The following is a 25,737-nucleotide window of genomic DNA, read 5'->3' as shown; positions in this document are numbered from 1 at the left end:
GTAATGCAGTGCATGCATTTGGAGGATGGGTGTGTTGAGTTTGATGACAAGTGCATGCTCTTTAGAGCGGGGATCTTGGATGCTGACACTTTTGCAGCTCTACTGTGCCCCAGCCTTGTGACTTTGGAAGGTGCCTACTGGGATCCTAGCAGTGTTCAAGGTTAAGACTACCGGTGCCACAGACCTTGAGTCTAAGGAAGCAAGGCCTCAGCTTCCCATCAGCTTGCTGGGTTGTACTAGCTAAGAACATGGTGAAGGGTCAGGGGTGGCTGGTGGCTTCATTCCACCCTGGCCCTGCTCGTTCTGATTTTCAAACGGCTTCCTCAAGGGCTGGCTTTCTCCAGCTTGCTTTCTGCCGCTTGGTCAATGTCTGGGTGCTGGTGTGGTCCCACTACTGGCCCTGCTTCTGTGGAGCAGAGCTGGGGCAGGGTCAGGTAAAATGGCACGCAGGGGAAGTGAGCATCCGCTGCTCCCTTAGCTCTGGGATACCAGCACAGGACCCCAGAGACCCCCAGACCTCTTAGTCAGTCCCTCTGAAACTCCTCGGGGTGTGATACCGTTGTGGTCCCTGAGGCTTGGCTGTGGCTTTGCTGAGGTGGTGTAGGAGGAATGATGGGAGGGAGGGCACAGCCACCTCTGCACTGGGTATTTTTCCATGGGCAAAACTGCAGCCAGCATCCTTTCCTCTTATCCCAGCCCAGACAGGCTGCTAAAGGGCTGTCAGAGTCTTGCAGAAATCTGTCTTAACCTCCAGCTACAGAGGCCAGAGGAAAGGCCACTCTCCAGGGCCCGTGTGCTAGAGAGGAACATTAGTATAGATGGGTTTCTTTTCTTCACACTGCATCAGGGAGGCTATCTGAACACTGCCCACTGAGGACTGAAACGGTGCTGGTTTATGGTCCTATCCAAGGAAAATACGCACCCTGATAGATGTAGGTGTCTAATCCACCCATCGGCTAGAGCTTAGAAAAATATTTACCTTTTAACATCTGTGCCGCATTTTCACTGCGCAAACACACATCTGCTTGATGGAATGTATACAGGCTTTAGATGGTTTTAAAGCAAGTTTTCTTAGTAACCGTATAGCTCTGTCTTGACATGGCTGTCCTGGATTTGTGGTTGGGAGGCTTTTCTCAGATCAGCTCATTGTTTGAAACAAATGGCACTAGAGTTTATAAAAGGAAAAGCTCTAGGCAATCCCAGTAATTGGATCTTTAATAACCTCTCACCTCTTAGTAAGTCATTCAGTGCAACAGTTTTAAATTTTTTAGACTGATTCCACAGCCAGGCTAGGGATGCGTGTGTGTGTGTGTGTGTGTGTGTGTGTGTGTGTGTGTTTGTGTGTGTGAAGACTCTCAAAAGGTGGCCCTTCGTAGCGATGTTGAAGGTTGAAAATGGTTATTTGTTTATCCCTCCTTCCCCGGCTCCATCCTCACTCTGCGGAGACGCATGAACCTGGATCAGAATGTTCTGTCCTTTTAGGCCTCAGAGCCGGGCCAGGGATGCCAGTTAAGCTGCTTCTTCCCACACCTCCAAGGACATGCGAGTTGAGTTCACAGTGGTGTGGGCCGAGGGGGCTGCAAGCTTGCCTATACCTTCCCATGCCTTCTGGATCTAGACACGTTTGCTGCACAGTTCTCAGGGTGTGAAGCTGCACAGGACACGGTTGCTGCCCAAGGCTGCCCAGTGTATCAAGCCACTAATTGACCCGTGATTTCATTCCAGGCCAATGCCTTCACAATTGGACCTCGCCAATTCCTCTGAGCCATCCAGTCTTTGAGACAACCCTTTTAAAGTTGCATCTTGCACGAGTCAGCTAAGGAAAAGCCATTTCAGCCCTGTTTTTCCTTTTTAGTAACTTTCTTTAATGTGACAAGGGCTTTAAAGCCCAGATTTACACATGCATACGCATATCCAGTATTGAAATGCCTTTCTTCCCACTGAAAACTCTTCTTTCTATTTTAACCAAGTTCAATCAACAAATATTTACTTGATTCCTACTATGTACCATGCATAGTGTAAATCTGCAAGGAGGAAAGAAAATGCTAGGTCTCACATGAATCGTGTGGGGTTGACTGACAGTTGCCGAACTCTCTAATAAGCATGCTGTTCATGCTGGAACATGAAAACCCATCTTGCTGGGTTTTCAATATAAAGAATGTGCTCATGAAAATTGCATGTGGGCACATTTACCCAGAAAATTCTTCTGGGCTGCTCTAACCTGTGCTTAGGGTGATGCTTGCACTAGAGAGACAGTTTTGGGGGCGGCTTTAATTCTACCCGTCCGTGTCAAAGGACGTACACATTGCTCTAGGCTCCTCTCTGCCGTCCCACCCTCCCTTTCTTGTCTGACCTTCCTCAGCCTTCCTCTGTTCTCTCCACTGTCCCTGGAAGTTGTAAGTGGTGGATTGCTGAAGGACAGCACGCTGTGATGTGCGGGGCTGAGAGGGAAGGGAAAGAACAGAGACAGTGATGCCAAAGTCAGCTCCATTCCATTTCAAGGCTGTGTCCTATTAAAATACGTTACCTCTTCGGCAGCTTGCTGGTCCCGCAAGGCAATCACATTCCTAATGAGTTTGTTAAAAAAGCCATTGAGTTCATCTCGGTTCTTATTGGGCAAAATCCGGGCCAGTGGGACCATTATGGATGGAAATGATACTTGAAAGAGAAAAACAAAAGTGGCATTGAAAAGGGGGTGATAATAAACCAGGGCCATTAGACGCCTGTTCCTGGGAAGAGAAAGCGGGCCTGGAATTGGAGCCGTTTTAGAGTCCTGCCCTCCCCACCGCACTGCTGCTTCTGAGAGCAGGGTGATGTCTCACTCCCTCTCGGTACTCCTCACCATTCCTGGCACATAGTAAGCACTCAATAAACATCTGTGCAATTAATCGACTCTGCACTTCCATCTGGCCCTCAAGAGGTCAAGCTCACCCTTACAAATTAATGTTTCAGGTCCCGGGGATGGAGCTTAAGGTCTTCGTACTTCATCAAGAGAGAAAGGATTACAGGCTGTTTCAAGCCTTAGCAAGTGGTAGAAGCTGATTTACTTTTTACAAACTTTCTGGTCATTTGAATTTTTTTTCTTGTGGATAATTGTCCCCAGAATGACCTCCTGAATTGTTCCCAAGAGCTGCCACTGCAGCTGCTGACAAGGATACTGGCTGTTGCTGCGGTGGGTCCCTCCCTTGCCGGCCCCTGGGTGCAGCGTGGGCCCCCTTGCTGCCATGTGCTGGGGACTGGGCTGCCAGGGTCAGGGACGCTTCATCTCCCCTGGAGAGGGGCAGTGGCTGGGTTCAGCTTCTCAGTTTCCATGGTGGATTCACTCTGCCCCGGGTTCTATGGGAGCTGGGCTGGGAAGAACATCTCCAGACACACATGCTCTCAGAATGCACGGGCCCGTTTTCAAGAGCCAGAGTCCAAACCAACGCGACACAGCAGCAGGAGGGCCCTGCAGAGGCAGAGAGGAGGAATAGAAAGGATGGCACAACCGAGCCACCTGCCCCACGGGCCTGGGTCATGGTTGAGGCACAAGGGGCAGATGCAGCCTGGGTTGCCTCCAGGAGCGGTGGAAAGGGTGAAGGAAGAGACTGCGGGACACTCAGAGTGACTCTGCCCACGATTTCAGGGTGGAGCCAGTGCGGTGACAGGGGCTCCAGTGGACATTGGCTCAGAAATGGGAATGAAACTGGTTAAGAAATGAACGGAATTTACCAGCCCAGCAGAATGGTTAGAAATCATGGCAATAATCAATACCAATCATAACACGTCAATGCTCCTATAATGGCAAGAAGACGCTAGAATTGGCCAGAGGGCAAAAATCTCACTTCTACAATAAAAATAAAATAAGGCCCAGTGCAATGGCTCACGCTTGTAATCCCAGCACTTTGGGAGGCCGAGGTGGACGGATCACCTGAGGTCGGGAGTTTGAGACCAGCCTGACCAACATGGAGAAACCTCGTCTCTACTAAAAATATAAAATTAGCTGGTTGTGATGCTGCATGCCTGTAATCCTAGCTACTCAGGAGGCTGAGGCAGGAGAATTGCTTGAACCCAGGAGGCGGAGGTTGCAGTGAGCCAAGATCGTGCCACTGCACTCCAGCCTGGATAACAAGAGCGAAACTCCATCTAAAAAAAAAAAAAGTAAAAAATAAAATAAAATAAATAGACCAGTCCCCGTGCATTGGGTAACCTACTCCTCATCCACCACGCAGGATTTCTGTGTGTTGGACTTCAAGTGGAGAAGTCTTGTGAAGAGGATTTTGCTGGAGGAAAGAAAGAGGCCCTAGGAAATGAAAGGCTTTGGGTTCCAGTCCCAGCTCGGCCTTTCTAGGCCTGTTTCTCACCTGAGAAATAGGGACAAGAAGATTTTTCTCATAGGGTGATTACTAGGACTGAGTGAGGCAACGCACACCCAGTGCCTAACACGGTGCGTCCCCGCTGTTCTCGCCATGGCAGTGGACCACTTACCACCAATGCCAGCGCTATGGCATTGGGAATAAGTGGCCCTAGGCGGGTGGCAAGAGGAACCCGGTGGCTCCCTAAGACAAAGCCTCTGCAGGGGAACACCCCGAGTGCCCTTTCCCAGTGGCAAGGACAGAGCCCCCAAAGCTGCCCCAGCTGTCATAGGGTCTGCCCAACTTGCTGGAGTCATCGCAGCGTCCCGGGCTGCAGCTGCACTTACAGAGTAAAACCAGGATAGGTCTGGGGATGCAGAATTCGAAGAAACGCTTGCAGTGTTTCACAAAGGGATCCTCAGGGGCCTGCTGGGAGTCCACCGGGGTGCCGAAGGCGACGCTGGCAACCACATCTGTGGTGTAATTGCAGTAGCACCTACGGGAGATGGGAACACAGGGATTTGAAAGCACTCTGGCAGGGGCTACCCGCAATGCCCCACTCCAGAGCAGGAGGGCCTGAATTGCCTACACTGGCTCGCCCAGCCCTGCAGATGTGCCCGGAAGGAAGACGAGCTTCTGCAGATCTGTGGTGAGGTGGAGGGAGAGGGGCTCTTGGATGGGGCACTCTGAGCAGTGACGGCAGAGCGCGGGAGGAGACAGGAAGACCTGGCAGCCAGCTCATCTAAACAAAGACCTGGGAGGGGAGGAGGGCACCGCCTCTTCCACCTTCGAGCTTCAGGCAGCCGCGGTCAACCAGAACACAGCCAAGTACTAAGAAGGACACTTTACATTTTCCTCCCTAGGAAGGAGAGCAGACAGGTGACCGAACGCCCACATACTGTACTCAAAGCTCTGCACAGCCCAGCTCAGGCCAGAATCTAATGATTAATTGATAGACATCAAATTGTCATTGATGAATTAACAACCTAATTATCTAGCTTTATTAACTTTGTCTCCCTCTTCCTCTTAATGATTTTACAGTTTTCTTAATAGCAATAAACAAAAAGCAAGGGCTCTTAGCACTCAAATAAATACAAGGCAAACTTTAAGGCAGGCTTCATGAACATCTGTATATTATTACATAAAACATACATTGCACTTTAGAAACAAACAGAAGGAAAAGTATCTGGCAGGAGCTCCAGAAAATTTAACCGCTTAGGCTATGGGAAAGCTGCCCCCTCAAAAGGCCATTTTAAACTTGAATGACTCCTTTTTGTTATCTTATAGGAGTAGTCAGATTAAGTTCTTTTCCAAAAAGCTAAAAACTGGGTTATTAATATCTTTTTACATTTAAAAGGCCAATTTTTGTTCTCAGTGTAGACACACACTTAACTCCTCTTGTACATAAGTTCTATAACCACTAACTTATCATTAAGGAATACATGACATTTCCAAATGACTTTTAAAATTTGCACTTCTTTTATTGAAAACATTTCTACAATTGATTATACGTTTCCCTGCTAGAGTGAAAACAAGAATGCGACTACTGAATGTGATTTCATCTGATCCTGATGGGTGACGATTTAAGGGTCTTAAGGGTTATTTACTTTGCTTTCACAGCTGATGAGGCCACCTTATCTTTAGCCAACTCATGCATCCTATAATAATCAGAGAGAATGTGGATGAAAGGACCGTGTAAACTGGTGCAATACCAGTGTTGGTGATGATTATGTTATTATTTGATTAGCAATGATAATAATGAGTCAATTTCTGGATGATTCACCATCCCACTTTATTCTTTATCTGCTGTAAGCCATGATTTGGCATAAAATGACTAAAGCAAAGGTGGCCAAATCTTTTGGCTTGCCTGGGCCACATTGGAAGAAGGAGAATTGTCTTGGGCCACACATAAAACACGGTAACACTAACGATAGCTGATGAGAAAAAAAACTGCAAAAAAATCTCACAATATTTTAAGAAAGTTTATAAATTTGTGTTGGGGCACATTCAGTGCCATCCTGGGCTGCTTGTGGTCTGCGGGCTGTGGGTTGGACAAACTTAGACTAAAAGTGTTTTTTTAAAATAAAAATCTTTCAGTTACAAAATGATGAAAAGCCAGATAATCAGTTATTTAAATTTGGTGTCCACCACTAAGTCACGGCTTCTGGGCTGAGGTGCATCACAGTTTTTCTTGAAGTGAAAATGCTTGAACTTTCCCCCACCCCCGCCTCCCTGTCCTTTGGCACAGGCCTGTCCTGCCTGTCCTGCCTGTTCCTGGGTCTGTGGAGGTCAGAGGGTGGATCCATCCACAGGTTCAACAAGACGCACGTCCCCTGGCTCTGCTCACATTTCTTTCCCATGTTAAATGAGTTTCTTTTCTTTTTATTAATCAGTCCATCCATGCTTTTATGAGCTTCTAGCATTTCCACAGTTTGCTAGTCCCAAGGTAATTGTCCAGCAATTACGGACAGTTACAAGAAGCAGTGATTCAAAAACTCGATTTCTCATCTGTAATGCAGCAGCCTTACCTCTGGATGTCAAATGCGTCCCCAGATTCCGCATAGCGTTTTAAATGAGCCAGGAGAAGGTCGCAGGCTTGGCTGATGAGGGGAGTCATCTGATAATGGATAACAAAGGTGTAATTAGGGCACCATGCCGGGAGTACACCTAAATTGGCTGCAGATGAAGAGGTTATATGTGGTGCTTTCTGGGAAAATGAACACTGTTTGGAAGATATTTTTCACACAACTAAGATTCAAGAGGAAGATCCTAAAATTTGCAAATATTCATGAAATACAATAGCTCTAAATGTCTATTTTAGCTTAAGCATTTTTTATCTTTGGAAGCAAAAAAGAAGAACAGATTTACAGTGAATACGGTGAAATAATTTTTAGAACGATTATTAAGTGCTTAGACAAAACTGAGAATCAGTGCTCAGTTTCATGACATTGGGTTCGCATTAACGAGCAAAGAAAGCCTAATCCATATGCACTGTCTCTGGAATTACCCGAGTCTACACTTGTATGTTCCAATTGTGTTTTAGATCTTTCACTAGAATACTGAATCTTAGCATCCAAAGGAACCTAAGGTCATCCATTTCAACTTCTTATTTAACACAGAAATTATTTATAGCGCATTCCTGATGGACGGTTATTCATTTGTGCTTAAGCCACTAAGCTTTCAAATACTGGGAAAACCTTGACTTCAAGATGCCTCCTATGCCCACACAGCGCAATTGTTAGGTTTCTTTTTTTTTTTTAATAGGAAAATGCTTTTATGCTAGAAAATTCCTAACCTACACAGAAAGGTGGAATGGCGTAATGAAGATCCACATAGATACCACTCAGCTTCAACAAACGGGTGGGTGGGTGGAGCTCTTTGTGGAGCCTGCTGGCCACCCATGTGACCTTTTATTCTCCCTTGCATGATTAAAAGGCCAAGCTGAAAATACCAAGCAGCATCATTTTATTCGGTGCCCATTGTAGAATAGCATCACAGCTAAAGCAACGTGCTCTAATACATCGTTCTGAGCATTTCTCGCGAAAGACATAAAATGTAATCTATGTTTAGATTTGATAATTTTGACACTAGAATATTAAGTTCTCAAGGTCAGGGAGATTTTAGTCTGTTTCTTAATTTTTATAATCCTAGCACCTAGAACAGCACCTGGCACATAGTAATTATTTGTTAAGTGAATGAACGAATCATTGAATCATACTGATTATGTAATACCCACTCCTTCGTCTTAAAGTCTTGAGGCACTGGGAAAAGTTATAAAGTTAATCTGCTTGTCAGAATGTATGTTGTTGTACTGAGGCAAAATCTGACTTTGTCTAACAATCTTTTGTTGGTTTCGTTTCTGTTCTCTTCTTCGTGACAGTGCTCTCAACGCTCAGACAGCAGGTACCTGTCTTATCTGCTCCGCATCTTCTCCTAGACAACTGTTCCCATCCTTTCTTTCTTTTCTTTCTTTCTCTTTCTTTCTTTCTTTCCTTCCTTCCTTCCTTCCTTCCTTCCTTCCTTCCTTCCTTCCTTCTTTCCTTCCTTCCTTCCTTCTTTCTTTCTTTCTTTTTTTTTTCTTCAGACAGACTCTTGCTCTGCTGCCCAGGCTGGAGAGCAGTGGTGTAATCTCGGCTCACTGCAACCTCTGCCTCCTGGGTTCAAACGATTCTCCTGCTTCAGCCTTCCAAGTAACTGGGATTACAGGTGTGTGCCACCACGCCTGGCTAATTGTATTTCTTTTTTTTTTTTTTTAGTAGAGATGGGATTTCACCATGTTGGTCAGGCTGATCTCGACCTCCTGACCTTGTGATCTGCCCACTTAAGCCTCCCAAAGTGCTGGGATTACAGGCGTGAGCCACTGTGCCTGGCTGTCCCCATCCTTTCAATGGGGGGCTGAACCATATGGCTTGCACACACCTCTCCTGCCTTATTGCTCTCATGTTTATCAGGGTCACTCCTAAAGGTGGCCTCATAAGTGGAACACAGTAGTATTTCAAGTGTGGACTGGTGTATGGTAAACGAATCACTTCCTGAGATCTGTACCCTACACGTCAATTGCAAAGCCAGGTTTATGTTGACTTTTTAAGAAGACAAACAATGCAGGCAAATATTGAGTTTTTGGTTAATGAAAACCACAAGGTCTTTTTCCATGGATGATAACCATGTACAATTGCTACTTCGATTTTTTAGGGCCCATTCATTAGAAAGGCATTAGTTGTCCTGCCTTGTGTTCTGAGCAGAACTTCTCTGGAATATTCAGATGCCTGGAGACACCTGGTAGAGTGGGACAGCTGGGTGGCCATTGACGGGATGTTGGGAGGACATGCAATTTTATAGGACCCCTCTCCTCTGCAGTTTCCTCTGAGTCAGTCCCACAGACTCTGGGTGTAAGGAAAGAATTGTGTCACCAGGGACCCAACTCTTCTGTTGAAGGAGTGGGTCCTGTAGATGGCGGGTGAGGGGGTCCTGTAGGTCAGAGTTGCAATGGCTGCATGAAGGCTGCCACGTGGAGGCGGTAACTAAGGCAGAGGCAATGGCCTGGACAGCGCTACAGATGGCTGAACAACAGCTCAAGGAGCAGAACGTTCAGAGCATAACACACCCAAGTAGAGAGACGGCAGAGCATCAGAGATGCATGAGTCCCCTGCTGCCAAGGCTCATGGAGGGAGGGCCATCTTGGGAAAATGGATTTGCTGTTCATAAAGCCACAAGGCTTGGAGCGCTGGCGTGTTTAAACACTGTTGGGGAGCAAAAGATGTGTTCACTCATTAAAATCCCATTACCTGGCCAGGTGTGGTGGTTCATGTCTGTAATCTCAGCGCTTTCGGAGGCCAAGGCAGGCGGATCACTTGAATTCAGGAGTTTGAAACCAGCCTGGCCAACAGAGTGAAACTCCTCTCTACTAAAAATATAAAAATTAGCTGGGTGTGGTGGCAGGTGCCTGTAATCCCAGTTACTCGGAGGATCGCTTGAACCTGGGAGGTGGAGGTTGCAGTAAGCCAAGATTGCATCACTACATTCCAGCCTGGGTGACAGAGAAAGATTCCGTCTCAAAAAAAAAAAAAAAAAAGAAAAAAGAAAGAAAAGAAAAATCCCATCACCTGAAACACTGGCTATTCTTTCTTCATTCTATCTGAAATTTAGTAGGTGTGCCTTCTAAGCCTTCCTTCAGTTGGTCAGTCTGTAGACAGGCCCCGGTGCAGACCCTTGTGGCCCTCCACTGGACAGCTATTATAGGTAGCCACAGAATCATTCATCATCTCTGTTTTTGGCTCTTGGGCTACCTGTGCATGCACCTAAATAAATACTCAGCCAGGCACCACTTTACGGATGAGTCAGCTGGGGAAGACTTTGTCAAATGATTTGCAGAAACAGAAATGTGATTTACCTCATCTACCTACCTGGAAGTCCACTCAAAAGAGAAAAATAAGTATGACTATCCTGATTTATTCTTAGTATTTCTGTGTTGATGCTTCATGACTACTGCATGCTTTTCTAAATTCTCACAAACCATCGATTTAATAATCCATCAGTACAAAAGGGTGTGTAAATGGGTCACTTAAAATGGCCTCTGGGCTCCAACTTCCAAGAAGTCTCAGTCTACCCTTAATGTTGGAGAAGTCAGTACAGTCTAAGCCACATTTTTATGACTAGCTTTACTGGTTATCTTCCTTCAATTATCTTAATAAGTTTAGTGGTACAAGTGAACCCTAGTTTAATAAAATCCCATAAATCTAAATACCTTTTAGATTTATTTCAGAGGAATAGTAACATGGTAAAAAAATATATATATATATATATATATATATATGTGCTGTTTGAAAGGAAGTCTTTTTAGATATCAAGCTTGAAGCTTTCTTAACATAACAAAAGAGAGGGAACATAAAATGTGATTTACACACAACTCTTCAGAGGCATGCCCTGTGTATAAAGAGGGGCCACCCATTCTGAATCCAAACATATTCCTGGACAGTGCGAAAGGGAGCCCAGGCCAGCTGCCCACCATCGGGTCTTCTACGTGCCTTTGACTAGAATCCTTTGTTGCTGCCTGACGTGACTGTAATTTTCTGCTATGCTCTGCCTGCTGTCTGTCGAACTGAATGGATAATGACATTTTTATTTGGGTTAATGTGATATGAGATGGGGCATGTAATATGAAAAATGTTTTAAAAAGCAATGCAGAGAAAATATTATAAGACAGTGGAGCATAATCTGTATGTTGGCCAATAGCCATTATTTCAGGTTTTCTTCCCTGCATTTTACACAGCAGTTACGGAATATTTACTTTTACATGAGTTGCATACAAACAAAAGCTCTCTTTGATGGGCTTGCATAATCTTTATACAATCCACAAACCCTGCAGTTCTTCTCCTAGATTTTTGAACAAGCAGGCAAACGTGGCATGTGCACACACACATGCACAGATGAATACACAATGCTATTATCACTCAGATCTTACTAAAAGACTCATTTGGTTGTTACATTTCATCTTCTTCATGGGATAATGAGTGATTTTTATTTTTTGTTTTATTCCAAATTTTTCACAATGCACATGCGTTACCCTTATAATCAGATAAAATATTAATGCTATCAGGTTTTTAAAAAGGGATTTATGAATGTTTCGGTCACCTCAAAATTCATCCATTGAAGACCCAACTCCCAGTGTAGCTGTATTTGGAGTTAGGGCTTCTAAGGAAGTAATTAAGGTTAAATAAAGTCACAAGGATGGGGCCCTGATCCAATAGGATTGGTGTCCTTATAAGAAGAGACACCAGAGCACTCATGCTTCTTCTCTCTCCCTCTCTCTCTGTCTCTCTCATGCACAAAGAACAGGTCTTGTGAGCACACAGCAAGCTGGCGGCTACCTACAAACCAGAAGGAGAGGCCTCACTGCAAACCAACAACGCTGGCACCCAGCCTCCAAAATTGTGAGAAAATACATGTCTGGACTGGGCACAGTGGCACACACCTGTAATCCCAGCACTCTGAGAGGCCAAGGCAGGTGGATCACTTGATGTCAGGAGTTCAAGACTAGTCTGGCCAACATGGGGAAACCCCGTCTCTACTAAAAATACAAAAATTACCCAGAAGTGGTGGCACGTGCCAGTGATCCCAGCTACTCAGGAGGCTGAGGCAAGAGAATCACTTGAACTTGGGAGGTGGAGGTTGCAGTGAGCCAAGATCGCGCCACTGCACTCCAGCCTGGGTGACAGAGCAAGACTCTATCTCAAAAAAAAAAAAAAAAAAAAAAAGTCTGTTGTTTAAGCCACCCACTCGATGGTATTTGGTTATGACAGCCCAAGCTGACTAAGACAGGGGTCACAGTGCAGCGGCCAAGCTAGGGGAGAAAGTTTCCCATTTCGTTCCTCTCACCTCTCACATTGGTTGTCCCTGTAGATGTGATGCCCAGTGTGAGGCCAAGCAGCTCTCTGGTAACCAGTGGTAACCATCCTTTCAGGGGAAATCACCATCCCCATCCTGAGAAGTAAATTCCCCAAGGAAGGAAGGAAGGTCCTGTATAACCTGGAGATTATTATATAATTAAAGTACTCAGTTTTTAAAAAATTTATTTTGAGTTCTGGGATACATGTGTAGGACATGCAGGTTTGTTACATAGGTAAATGTGTGCCATGGTGGTTTGCTGCACCTATCAACCCATCACCTGGGTATTAAGCCCCACATGCATTAGCTATTTATCCTGATGCTCTTCCTCCCCCCACCCCCCAACAGGCCTCAGTGTGTGTTGTTCTCCTCCCTATGTTCATGTGTTCTCATTGTTCAGCTCCCACTTGTAAGTGAGAACATGTGGTGTTCGGTTTTCTGTTCTGTGTTAGTTTGCTGAGGATAATGGCCTCCACCTCCATCCATGTCCCTGCAAAGGACATAATCTAGTCCCTTTATATGGCTGCATAGTATTCCATGCCATATATGTACCACATTTTCTTTATCCAGTCTGTCATTGATGGGCACCGGTTTTTGTTTTTTTTTTTAATGGATTTTCTATCAACTGTGTCTGTGAAATTTTGAGTCAAGGTGCAGACAGAGGGCAATAGAGTGAATTCTAAAAGGAGGGAGGGCCTGATGAGTGGGCAAAGAGAGTAATGACCAAGAAGGGCTGAGAGCTTCTGCTCAAAGGTCTTCTTCTCCTCTCATTTTGGGTGACCCCCAGAATCTCATCACTGAGTTTCCTTCCTTGAGTGTAAGATTTTGACCTTGTTGGAGAATACTTGCCCCAAGCATAGCAAATACTCAAAGGCACTGCAAATCAGTAAGTTTCCTCCCTCTGACACTTTCTAGCTGTGTGATCTTGGGTACGTTGCCTAACCTCACCGAGTCTAGTTCCTTATCTGCAAAAATGAAAATAATACCTCCCTTGCAGAGTTGTGACAAAGATTAGAAACAAAATATGTAAAACACTTGGCAAAGAAGGCAGGGAGTGGTGCAAACACGGTAGTTGTCCTCTGGAGGGATCCATCCTCCCAGACTGGTTTGGACTACTAGAATCATTCTCTCCTCTTTTCTTGTTCCTCAGGGACAACTCCCCATTGGAGCCATCTGTTCTCACCTCATCACGTTAACATTGCTTCCTTTCTTGCATCTGTTCCTTCATCTTTATCTCCTCAGTCACCTCCTAGTTCAGGTGTTGCTACCTGTCACCTGAAATATGGTTGTCATCTTGCTTCTTGAGAAAAAAGAGCCTTGACATAGAAGGTATCCAAGAAACATAAACAGATTGAAGCACTGTCTCTTAGCATGAATACCGTGTGGTTTGCTCTGAAGGAGAAAGCTGAGACTCATGCTGGTCCTATGTGTTACTTTGGGCCTGGCATTTGAATCTCTCTGAATGTGGGTCCTCACCCCTAAATGAAAGACTGATCGTAATGAGCCATAATGTCCCTTTCCACTGGATTCCAAGGAGGTCACAAAGCATCAGGTTGAGACAGTTGCTTGAGGCCATGGAGACAGCAGCCAAATTCCTAGCTCAGCGCAGGAAAGTGTCAGATCACTGGTCCATGTACTTTCAGCAACACATCCCATTCCTAAGAAAGCCTTTTGTCATCTCTTTGACACATCAGCTTCAGAACACATAGGGACCTAAAGGGCAGAATCTGGTTATTTTTGTGCTCAAATTGTGCCCAGATCTCCTGACTGCTGGCTTGTTGCTGTCCCACCAAAATCAGGCTCCACATTTCCTTTGCTCCTTAGTTTATTCACTTCTAGGTCAGTCTATGCAGATCTTATGTCATAAACTTGAGAAAGAGAAAACCCACCATCTTTAAGCCTTTGGAGTTCCTGAAAGTTTGGACAATGCTGAGTGCTAGGGAAAATATATTTCCTACACAGAGAGAGGGAAGGAGAGGGTTTCTTTTGTATAACCCTGTTCATCTAAACAGAGATGATCCCCAAACATTGATGGCGTGTAGCTTGGGTGACTTGTTGATCCACACGTGAAGAAGGACTCAGAAGAGCCACAGGGGGCACTGCTGCCTTGATGTCATAACATGGCCCCTGGGAGCCTGCCCCTACTTGGGGCTACTGCAAAGGGGAGACTCCTCCAGACAATTCGCAGTTCCCCTCATCTGCACCAGAAAGATTTGCCCCATGGGTCTGGGAAATGGCTGGCTTGGGGGCTAAACAGCTGAAATGGAACCCTTTTTCCTAACACAGAGTTCTGAGCAGGTTACTCCCTCACTTTCAAGTATTTAATAGCTCCTCGAGCTCTAGTGAAGTGCGCACCAAACACTCCCTCGGCACAGAACAGTGAACTCTATGTGCCTCAACCTACTTTTTCAGCTTTCTCTCTCACTAATCCCTTACATGTACTCTGTGTTCCAGCCAATTTGTACTCCCCTATTCCCTGAACACACCCTGTACTTTTCTGTCCAGATGCCTTGATTCCTGCAGCTCATTCCACCTGCAATGCACCTTTTCCCTCTGTCAAAACAGCAAAATCTTCAGGGCTCAATTCCAGTGCCACTCGCTGCTCCCTCCCTACCAAAGCGGTTTCTGATGCTCAAAGCAGGACCCCAGCTCTGTCACCACCTTCCATGATTGGTAATAATGCAGTGATTTAGGTACCTTGTTTCTCTTCTACATTATAAACTCCTTAAAAGCAGGAACTAATAAATATTTGTTGACCTTTATAAATTGAACATTTCATCTGATTTGGCCCTTGATGGACCTGCGGGCAGTATTTTGGGGCTGATGTCAGGGGAGGGTTTTCTGAATAAGTAAAGGTCAGCTGCTGGGGGTGGGGGAAGGTATTTAAACATATTTCTGTTTTTTTAAAAAAATGAAAAAATTAATGCCTTAAAGTGTTCTAAACTGGTGACCAACAAACGAAAAATTAATTCCCACTAATGAAACTTATCACTTCCTTCTTCCACCACACCATCGCTAAAAGCCACTCAGATATTAAAAACATCCACGGCTCATTTTTATGCAAAATTTCCTGCTGCTAAGTATCAGCTCTAGCCATCTAGGTGAATAATCAAGTGTCATTTCTAATAAGTCAGTGGCTCCTGTCAAGACTTGTGACCAATTAGAAGTCACCCCAATGAGGAGGTGGCTGCTGGCGTTGCCAAGCAACAGCCAAGCTGTGAGGTACATTTAGATGCTCTTTTAGATTTAACCAGCGGCAAGTCAGAGTGACATTATAATTCTGGCAAAGGAAAGCCAAATTATAACCCAGGATGGGGTGCCCATGATGAGGAGTGTGTTTTCTTTTAAATGCAAATGGAAAAGGAACATTTAAACCAGAATTTAAACAGTCCATCATGATACTGATTTTAATTAGCAGATTAGGTGTCAGTGGAATACGACTGTGTCTCAGGATAATGGTCTCTCGCTGCTAGATAAATATCCAGATATTCTGGAAAATGGGCAACTGGTCAGGCAAAGCCAATGTATTTTTGGACTCTGAAGTATCGATGACTACAGCCACACTTGGTTATAACGACGTTCACTTTTATTGTTCAGGAGGATTAAGAAATAAAAGCAAATATTAAAAATAGACTGCTGGAAATGGATGCCGCCTAGAGAAGGCTGCTTGCTCTAGTGTTACTGGGAAGCATGTTTTGCTTTAGAAGCCTCTGTATGTGACCGTCTGGAGAGTTTACAGTGAAAATTTAAAGGCCAAACTAAACTGTGATGATGACTGTAATTCTGAAAAGACTTTTGCACTGAAATGCATTTACTCATAAGCTGGCTATATCAACTTAAATTTTTAAAAATTGTACTCATTCTCCAGAAACATGTCGTCTCCAAGTCAGGAAAGGCCTACGGGGAGTAATAACCACATCTGCCTCTGCCTTTAAGATTCATACATTATTGACTGTGCCTTCTTGACAGGGAACATCTGGATGAAAAGTGAAAAATTAGGCAGAGAGCTGGATCAGTGCTGTGCAAGATACCAGCCTCCCAGTTTATCTGACTTTTCTTTAACTGAGTCCCTATGCATAGCAACATGATTGGCTTATTTACTCTTGAGTGACACATCCTTAGGCACTCATCTATGAAGATTCATTGTCTCCCATATCTGCTCAGTGGGGTACCATCAGCTCTTAGTTATCTGGGTGAATGAAGAAAGCCCATCATTTATATTGGGCTTTGAGAATGGAGAACATACAAGCTGCCATATTGGATTGGATCCATGGTTCATGCAGTCTGAAGCTTAGTCTCTGTTAGAGGCACTCAAAAATTTGGTTCTTCATAGAAGCTACCTACAAAGGATAATTGCTTAAGAGACTCATTTCTCTCAGTAGCCAACCATGAAGTTAACAACCCACGTTCTCTCCTTTTGAAAACCTATTTGAGCCCAGAACAAACAAAGTTAAGCAGGTTTCTTTACTGCAGGCCTTTCTCAAGCCTTTCATATGCTCAGGTACATGGTGAATCTTGAAGAATATAGTTTGTAATATTTCACCAAATTATTTGACTGTGGGGTCTTTTTGGTCCTCCATATTTCAAATCCTTTTCCCTGATAGGAATTGATAGCTTGAAATTCATCATCATATAAGTACAGTTTAGATGCCTTTCTCCTAAATGTATTCTTTTATTCTGGCTTACACTGAAGGTTACCTGACTCTTTTGTGCTGACTTACACAATCTCACAAGAGTCTCAGAAAGTTATTCCTATTGATTTAATATCTTTCAAATCAGAACAGCTTGGAGGAATATACAAATATATAGATTCCACTGTGTTCTCTCTCTTTCAGATGAGCTATAAAATTTAAAAATAAAGCTAGTGCTAACCTGGGTCCTCAGGGGATCACATTATTTATGCATTTTCCCTCAGAGAAGTACTAATTTAGCTCCAGTTTTATTTCCTGAAATTAAGCCTATTTATTCCCTGATCCATAATAAGTTTTACACAATCCCAGGGTTACCACTCACTAATAGCCTTTGGTAAGCAATCTAGCAAAAGACTGTGAAAATCTAAATCTACAGTTGTGCTTTTTAAAACATTAATTCTTTGGGGGATGGAGTGAAAACTCTGGCCAGTTAATCAGACAATATCCTCCCTAACAATAACACCACCACCACCACCAACAAAAAGTCAGTTGTTTTTCCAGGAATGCTCAGCCATCCTTTTCTACGAATTGCAATAACTTGTTTGTCACTGGCTATGATGATTCCAGTAGTCTCTTTTTCCTGACTTGGGGATGCATGAATCACATTTTCCCTGGTTCTCTGTTGCTCTGCATTATCCCTAGTATGACATAAGCCAAAAAAAAAAAAAAAAAAAAAGCCAATTTTAATTTAAATACGAATATGGCTTCATGATATGATGCTCATTTTAAAGCAACTTTCAAGCATTGTTGACTGGGGCAACCTAACAGCCACATAAATAAAGACAACACCATCCAGAGCTTTTGAGTATTGATCATACTTAAAGACACAGGTAGAGAGGGACTTAGGCTGCAAGGTTCTAAAGGAGAAAGCCTCAGAATTCCAAGGGGAAACAAACCTTTATTTCAAGAATAAACTCTGATGTTTGATAACAAAAGTCCAAAGGCTACTTACAAATTCAGAAAGGACTAGAGATGCTGGTATTTCAAAGCTATTTCCAGGAAAATTGACTCAGGTACCCACAGTCGAGTATCTGTATCTGTGGCTCAGAGTCTCTGAGCTATTTCCTATCTCTGTGGCTCATTTTCCTCTTTGTGTCTGTGACTTTGTGTATGTGTATGCATATATGTATATATATTTGTGACTCTCTAAAGGAAAAGCCAGTTTGCTGTATCCTCTTATTTAATTTTTTCTTGATAAAATTATTTCCCTTTCATTTTTTTTAGCTTAGTTTCATCATGTATCCTTAGGTAGAATAGGTAGAAAGCTTCTCGGTTCTTTGATTCTTCATCTGTCCATTCATTAATTGTTCCTGAATGTCTGTTGTGTACCTAGTGTGTGCAGTTAACAATAAGGAAAATAAGAAAAAATCAAAAAGCCTTTGTCCTCCTGAAGCCTCCGTCTAGCAGAAGGGGACATACAATAAACAGGTAAACAAAATGGAATGTTAGCTAGTGATAGTTCCACAGAGAAAAATAAAGCAGTGGGGAGGTGGGGGTTCAGGGGCCAGGTGGTCTGAGATGGTCAGAGAGGTGACCAACAGGAACACTCACAGCGCCAGGGCTTTCCACGCTGGCTCTCAGCAGAATCTTTCCAGGGAACTCGTGACATGCAAATTCTCAGTTACCCTTAGAAATTCTGATTCTATAGATCTTGGGGTGGCTGAAATGATGTATTTTTAACAAGGGTCCTAGGTGATTCTCATGCAGCCCTTGGTCCCACGAAGTTTGAGAACCAGTGACTTAGAGAACAAAGGCAGCTGGGAGATTAAAGTTTGAGGAAGCATCCAGAAACCAGGAGGTTTTGGGGAAGAAGACAGGACACTTCTCATTTTGTCCCCTCCACCCATCTTCCACAGCCTAGAAGGAGCCCCCCTGTCATTTCCTGCATCCTGTCCATACCACGGCTTAGAGCCTCAACCCCCCTGCTCTTCATATGCAAAGGCAAGCTGCTTTTGGAATTAGGAAAACTGTTTCCTCTCCTAATAAAGCTTGCTAACATACAGTTCAAAATTGAGCAACTACTTCCTTGTTCTGGACGGCACCTACTGTCTACCCCGGAGGCACCTTCAGGAGCAGTGGGTGCCACTGATTCCTTGGGTGAGAGAAAATTACAGGGAACACGATCTATGGAGCATGAAACAGACATACATTGATTTCACGTTTCAGAAACATTATCTTTGCTGTGCACTTTTTCGTCCTCGTGTTTCTTTCCATGTGAGCAGCATTTAACACCTCTGGCTGCTCCTTCCTCTTTGAAATGCTTTCCCCTTCCACATTCTGCTGGTTTCCATTTCAGGCTGTTCTTCCTGAGTCTTCTTTATAGGTTTCTCCTCTGCTCCTCCCTTAAATATGGTTCTCCCCAGCACCATATCTAACACATATGCTACACGTCTCTGTGTTTTGAAGACCATCTTTCTTCCCCCTCCCACCTGAGCTCCATCTGCACAGCCAACTTCTTCTTGAAGGGTCTCCTTAGGGGCCTCCCAGTAAACTTCAACTCGCCAGGTCTAAAATCCCCAGAGGTGGGGAAAAAGTTAACTACTCCTGCCTCTGGGATGGAATCCTTTCAAATGGAAACCCAAGAACCTAAATTGAACTATATGGAGTAAAAAAAAAGTCTTTCAAGGGAATTTCAAGGTTATTGATAGTGTATGGTAAATAATGGGCTCGATGAAATCTCTCTCTTACCTCTTGGTTTTTTTTTTTTTTTTTTGAGATAGAGTCTGGAGTTTCACTCTGTTACCAAGGCTGGAGCACAATAGTATGATCTTGGCTCACTGCAACCTCTGCCTCCTGGGTTCAAGCGATTCTCCTGCCTCAGGCTCCTGAGTAGCTGGGGTTACAGGTGCGTGCCACCGCACTGGCTACTTTTTGCATTCTTAGTAGAGACAGGGTTTCACTATGTTGGTCAAACTGGTCTCGAACTCCTGACCTCAGGTGATCCACCCACCTCAGCCTCCCAAAGTGCTGGGATTACAGGCATGAGCCACCTCGCCTGACTTCTCTTGGCATCTTAATGCTGTGGACATATTGAGTAACTCTATTTTCTACAATTAATTCAGGCACTATGCATTTGATTTCTGGACTATAGGGAGAAGACTGGACCTCAAGAGCACTGGATTTGCTTGGGAAACGACAATGTATCACTTTCTGGAGTATCCCCTGTAAGGGGTTAAAGGAATCTAGACCATGATAAAATTCCTTATCAAAGAATCATAGCCCAGGACTGCTAAACTTTATTTTCCTTTCCTTGCTTTTCTTTCTCTTTTCTTCTCTTCTCAGATACTCTTTACCAATTTCTTTTTCACACACGAGGTTCTTTCTACTTCTATAGTGTGGTGAAGCTGTTGCTTTTGAATAAAGACATATACGCTAGTGATGCCAGCCCCAGGCTCACCTACCTCTCCTCTCTTCCCCTGGCCTTCTCTTGGCTAACTCAACCTTTTAGAGGCTGGATGTGAAAAAGGGGCACACCCCATGCAGCTTGTCTACATGGTTTAGAGCAGTGGTTTCTAGTTTTAAGATGCAGGCCCTTCCTTCACATTCTCCCGTGAATCCTCAATAGATAACACAGATCGGTGTGAGCAGGGCTAATGGCTGCAGTGGAAGCAGGTGCCACTTTCCTTGCATGTCCTTGTGGGGAACTTCTGCTGGTGGTGGTTCCCAATACTGGCTTTACATGACAATCACCTGGGGAGCCTGAAAAAATATCCTCAAACCCAGGCTGCATCCCAGAGCAAACCAAATGAATCAGAATTTCTAGATGTGGGACCCAGGCAGCAACAGTTTTCAGAGTCCCCCAAGTAATCATGGTGGACCTCACTGGCCAACGGCTGCATCTGTGTCACTCCATCTCCCGCTGTCTATGCTGTATCAGACCCAGTCTGGGAGGAAGGAACTGAGCATATGTGGGCCACGGGCCAGCCCCGATGGCATCTGCCACCCCCTTGCAATTGTCCCATTCTGGGTGAAGTATTAGCATAGCAAGCCCATGTGATCAGATGGGGACTCTATTTTTCAAACAGCTCTACCAGTAAGATAAGAGAAAATTTTATTTCCTTTGCCTAAAACCTGTTTCCATACCTCAGTTGGTTCCAAACTTAGGCAGAAAATAGAGAAGTGTTGCTTCTCACCCTCCCCCGCCCCCCAACTTTCCACCGAGGCCCTGTTTGCTATACTTCCCCTTCCTGCACCCTCCAGACAGCCCCTGGCACAGTCCTAGGTGGCCTCCGAGCACTACTGGAAAATCACATGGAGGTAACAAGCGGTCAGGCAGAGACGCGAAGAGCACTCTGGAGCTGGATTCTGATTTTGGCTCTGCTGCTTACTAGCTATGAGACTGGGAGCATGCTACTTAATCTCTCTGTGCCTAGTTTCCTCCTCTGTAAACCAGGTTAGTAATAATAAGTATGACAGTATTTATCTCATAGGAACGTGGTGAAGAGGCAGTGTGTTAGTCTAAATAGGCAACCCTTGGAACCTGACTCTGAGCTTTGAGTGTGAGCTGCCGCTGCGTACAGAGACAGGCTCTGCCCCCAAACCACCAACAGCTACCCATGGAAATGCAAATCAAAACCTCATTGAAAATGGGAGGGATCACTAGTTTCTGAGTGTGTTTAATTGGATATTATGAGGTGTGGAACTCTCTCCTCTTCTGGGGGACTTCAGAAAATTTATAGGAATTCAATCAGGACCATATGGGTGAGCATCTTGAGCTTAAGCTAAAAGGAGCTTTCATTTTTATTGAACTGAATGCAGGCCACTCTGGAACATCCAGACAGGGTGGATGGCAGAAGCCCAGGGCACTCCAGCCAAGCTTTGGAAACTCCCTTGCTCTAGAGATGCCTGTGTACCTGAGACTGGAACTAAAGAAGCCCCTTAGCCCCTTCATATCACAAGGGCTCATGTTCTCTCTCCCTTGTGGTTGCAGAATTCAGAACAGCAAACACCAAAGCCAGACCAGCAATTGAGGGGGCTGCCAGGCTCAGATGCAAAACACAGCAGTCAGGATCTGGTGTGTGAGACATCGGTCTGGAGCCATACAAACACCAGGTTTTGGGTGCACAGCTGATAGGAAAGAGTGGGTCATTGAGTAGGGAAAAGAGAGTGTCCAGGGCCTTAGAGAGCTGGTAGCATCTTGTGGAGCCTGCCCTTCCCTTGAACTTGGCCTAGAGGGCTTTAGAGAGCTGGTAGCATCTTGTGGAGCCTGCCCTTCCCTTGAACTTGGCCTAGAGGGCTTTAGAGAGCTGGTAGCATCTTGTGGAGCCTGCCTTTCCCTTGAACTTGGCCTAGAGGTTAGCTTGGGTGTTCCTGCCTGCCATGATCGCCCACTCCTCCCCAGTCATTCACTGCCATCACCTCCCTATTTAAGATTCGACTGGCAACTCACCTTGGTTTCATGCTGTTCTCTAGTTTCTTGCTATGTAAAGTGTGTTTCACTGTCCGGAAACAATGAAATTACCTGGCAGGGTGTTATAAACGCAGACTCTTAAGCCACCCTGGCCCTCTTGAGTCAGAGCTTGTATTGTAGACAGATCCCCAGGTGATCCATTATACATGACAGTCCAGCAGACACTTACAGTTTTCTCCTGGGGTCCCCAAAGCACCTCAAGCTTTGTCTCTGGACACAGGCGAATGCCCTGTGTACTTGTTGACTCACAATTCATTTATGGCAACTGGGGATGTGGGAGGCTGGAGAAATGAAAGATACTCAACACAGGGTGTGGTGCTTTCTGCTTAATAGAGAGGTCTGAAGGTCCCAGTGGGCAAGGCATTTCGGTGTGTCACCTGGGCAAGTCATGCAACATGAACTGGATCTCATCACGATTTGGACAGAAGAAACCTGCTCCGTAAGAGAAGAGAGTTTGCATTTCTCATGTCTTACCTCGTTCAGCTTTTCAGGACTGAAAGCAGACATCAGGGCACCTCTGACCTCTTCCCATCTTTTGTCACGTAAAAACAGAACGCTGTCGGCTATCGACTTGAACTCCAAACCCGACGCCTGTTGGGAAGTAACAAGCAGAGGGTTAGGACTCAGAGAGTCAAAGCCACCTTGGTGGCAATACAGGTCCATGACAAACACCCTGGTTAAAGTCCATCGATGGCCAACAAGTTAGGAGGCTGCTCTTGCAAGGATACAGAGGAAGAATATAAAGGCTCACAGGCAACGATAGAAAGAATCATGGCCGGGGCCCAGAGGGAGCAGATGGGCAAGCTGTGGTGGCTCAGTTGTACCCTGCTACGATGTGGTCATCATCATAGACACAACTCAATGGCTTCTGTGTGTTCTGCAGTCCCCCTATGAAGACAAACAAGGCAGGCTTCCCGGAGATGGCCTAGTCTTTCTTGGTAACTAGTACCATGTCTGAACTTCGTGGCACAGGGTTTTGTGTGACTGGATTGGTTAGGTTGGACCCTGAGTTGACAGACTCACTCATCTGGACCCTTGTTGTATGGGTTGAGGGAGAGGGAAGGGGGAAAAAGGAAAGGCCTTCAGAAGCATGTGCCAGGAGAGCTGCTTCCAAGAGCGTGCCTGCCATCATGTTTCTCTGTGTTCTATCGGTCATTCGTTTTTTTATCTCAGTCAGTCAACAGTGGTTGGTAGCCTAATATTGTGTTATGGGATGAATTCGGCCCCCTACCCCAAACTTCATATATTTAAATCCTGACCCCAAGAACCACAGAATGTAACTGTGCAGTCAGCCTTCTATATCTGGGTGTTCTGCATCTGTGGATTCAGCCAATCCTGAATCAAAAATATTCAGAAAAAATTCCACCAAGTTCCGAAAAGCAAAACTTGAATTTGCTGTGTACAGAGAACTACATTGAATCCATGTACATGAAGTGATGTGTAGGCATTGTATTAGGTATTATACGTAATCCAAAGTTGATTTAAAGCATACAGAAGGATGTACATAGGTTAAACGCAAATACTATGCCATTTTATCAGAAACTTAAGCATCCACAAATTTTGGTGTCCTGAGCAAGGGTGGGTACTGGAACCAATCCCACGAGATACTGAGGGATGGCTGTATTTGGAGATAAGGTCTTTGAAGAGGTAATTAAGGCCGGGAGTGGTGATTCACGCCTGTAATCCCAGGACTTTGGGAGGCCCAGGCAGGTGGATCACCTGAGGTCAGGAGTTTGAGACCAGCCTGGCCAACATGGTGAAACCCCCTGTCTACTAAAAATACAAAAATTAGCCAGGCATGGTGGTAGGCACCTGTAATCGCAGCTACTTGGGAGGCTGAGGCAGGGAGAATTGCTCAAACCCAGGAGGCGGAGGTTGCAGTGAGCTAAGACTGCACTACTGCACTCCAGCCTAGGCAACAGAGCAAGACTCTGTCTCAAAAAAAGAGGTAATCAAGGTAAAATAAGGTCATTAGGGTGAGTCCCAATCCAACATGACTGGGGTACTTATTAGAAGAGGAGATTGGGACAGAGACACACACAGAGGGAAGACCATGTGAGGATATAGGGAGAAGACAGCCACGCACAGGTCAAAGAGAGAGGCCTCTGGAGAAACCAACACTGCTGACATCTTGACTTCAGGCTTCTGGTCTCCAGCACTGTGGGAAAATCAATTTCTATTGTTTAAACCCCCAGTCTACGGTTGGTTGGTATAGTAGCCTAGTAAACTAATACAGGGTTCAAGAAGTTATCTATACCGTCTTGAATGAAAAAGATTTTGCGGCCGGGCATGGTGGCTCATGCCTGTAATCTCAGCACTTTGGGAGGCCTAGGTGGGTGGATCACCTGAGGTCAGGAGTTCAAGACCAGCCTGGCCAACATGGTGAAACCCCGTCTCTACTGAAAATACAAAAATTAGCTGGGTGTGGTGGCAGGTACCTGTAATTCCAGTTACTCAGGAGGTTGAGGCAGGAGAATCACTTGAACCTGGGAGGCGGAGGTTACAGTGAGCCAAGATCACACCACTGCACTCCAGCCTGGGGGACAAGAATGAAACTTCATCTCAAAGATAAAAAATAAAAAAAGAAAGAAAAGAAAAAGACTGCTTTGGCCCTCATGAGTTAGCAGTGTAGAGGGGAAGCAGAGAGTAAACTCTTAAGCTAACAATTAGACGGAAAGTGCATTTTCCTGGAGGGAAAGTGTATTTCTTGGAGAAAGTATATTTTCCTGGAGGGAAAATGGGGCAAGGTGGGACATCGGTGGGGAACATGGTTGGGAGGCTTCTCTGAGGTGAGCACTTTGGTCTCCTCATCCATTCTTCCCAGGCCATTCTGTTTCTTTCTATAACCAACTGTCCCACTAAGTGGTCAAAAATGGAGCCCCCACCATTGGTCAGAGTGTCACCAGCCTGCAGGTTCCAGGGTGTGGGGAGACGGGGGGTTGAGGGCCCAAGCAGTCTCAGAACCACATGTGCTGCATGGTGATGCTATTTCTTTTCACTGTTTTAATTATAGCTGAAACATGAAGCCAGTCATCAGAATTCAAAAGCCTTGTAAAAACTCCTATTTGGAGGAAAATTATAATTTTCTGATAAAATATGAACACTCAAAATAAGCCATAAAACATAACTGCAAAGTATCTAGAGGGGAGTTAATTATATATTAGAACCAAGATGCTGGGATATTTTTTCTGCAGAGGAATACCTCTCTATATTTAGAAAGAAATTCTTTAGGAGCGCCATGGCCACTCAAGAGAATTATGGTTTTATGGAATTTAGGGAACATAATCCATTTGTTTAGGTTCCAGAGTTGAAGGAGGAAATCATACATTATGTGTATTTATGTAGTGGCAAGATGCAGTCCTGTGGCACGCTACATGGAATAAAGCATTTAACCCCAAGGAAAGTGGGGTGATGGTTT

General features: G+C 44.9%; 1 protein-coding gene across 1 annotated transcript in view; it reads right to left on the bottom strand.

Moving 5' to 3' along the window:
- The window catches only part of TBXAS1 (thromboxane A synthase 1 (platelet)), a 200,792-nt gene that overhangs the window by 69,368 nt on the left and 105,687 nt on the right, over positions 1–25,737 (bottom strand). Inside the window, 6 exon segments of the mRNA XM_011941284.1 lie at positions 2,528–2,658; positions 4,682–4,830; positions 6,863–6,951; positions 7,634–7,705; positions 7,707–7,775; positions 22,794–22,910. Of these exon segments, the coding sequence (XP_011796674.1) occupies positions 2,528–2,658; positions 4,682–4,830; positions 6,863–6,951; positions 7,634–7,705; positions 7,707–7,775; positions 22,794–22,910 (627 nt within the window).

Source organism: Colobus angolensis, unplaced genomic scaffold (genome assembly GCF_000951035.1).
Source record: "Colobus angolensis palliatus isolate OR3802 unplaced genomic scaffold, Cang.pa_1.0 Scaffold2, whole genome shotgun sequence".
NCBI classification, from domain to species: Eukaryota; Metazoa; Chordata; class Mammalia; order Primates; family Cercopithecidae; genus Colobus; species Colobus angolensis.
Note: the sequence above shows the minus strand (reverse complement) of the source record. Positions and strands in the feature narration are given on the sequence as shown.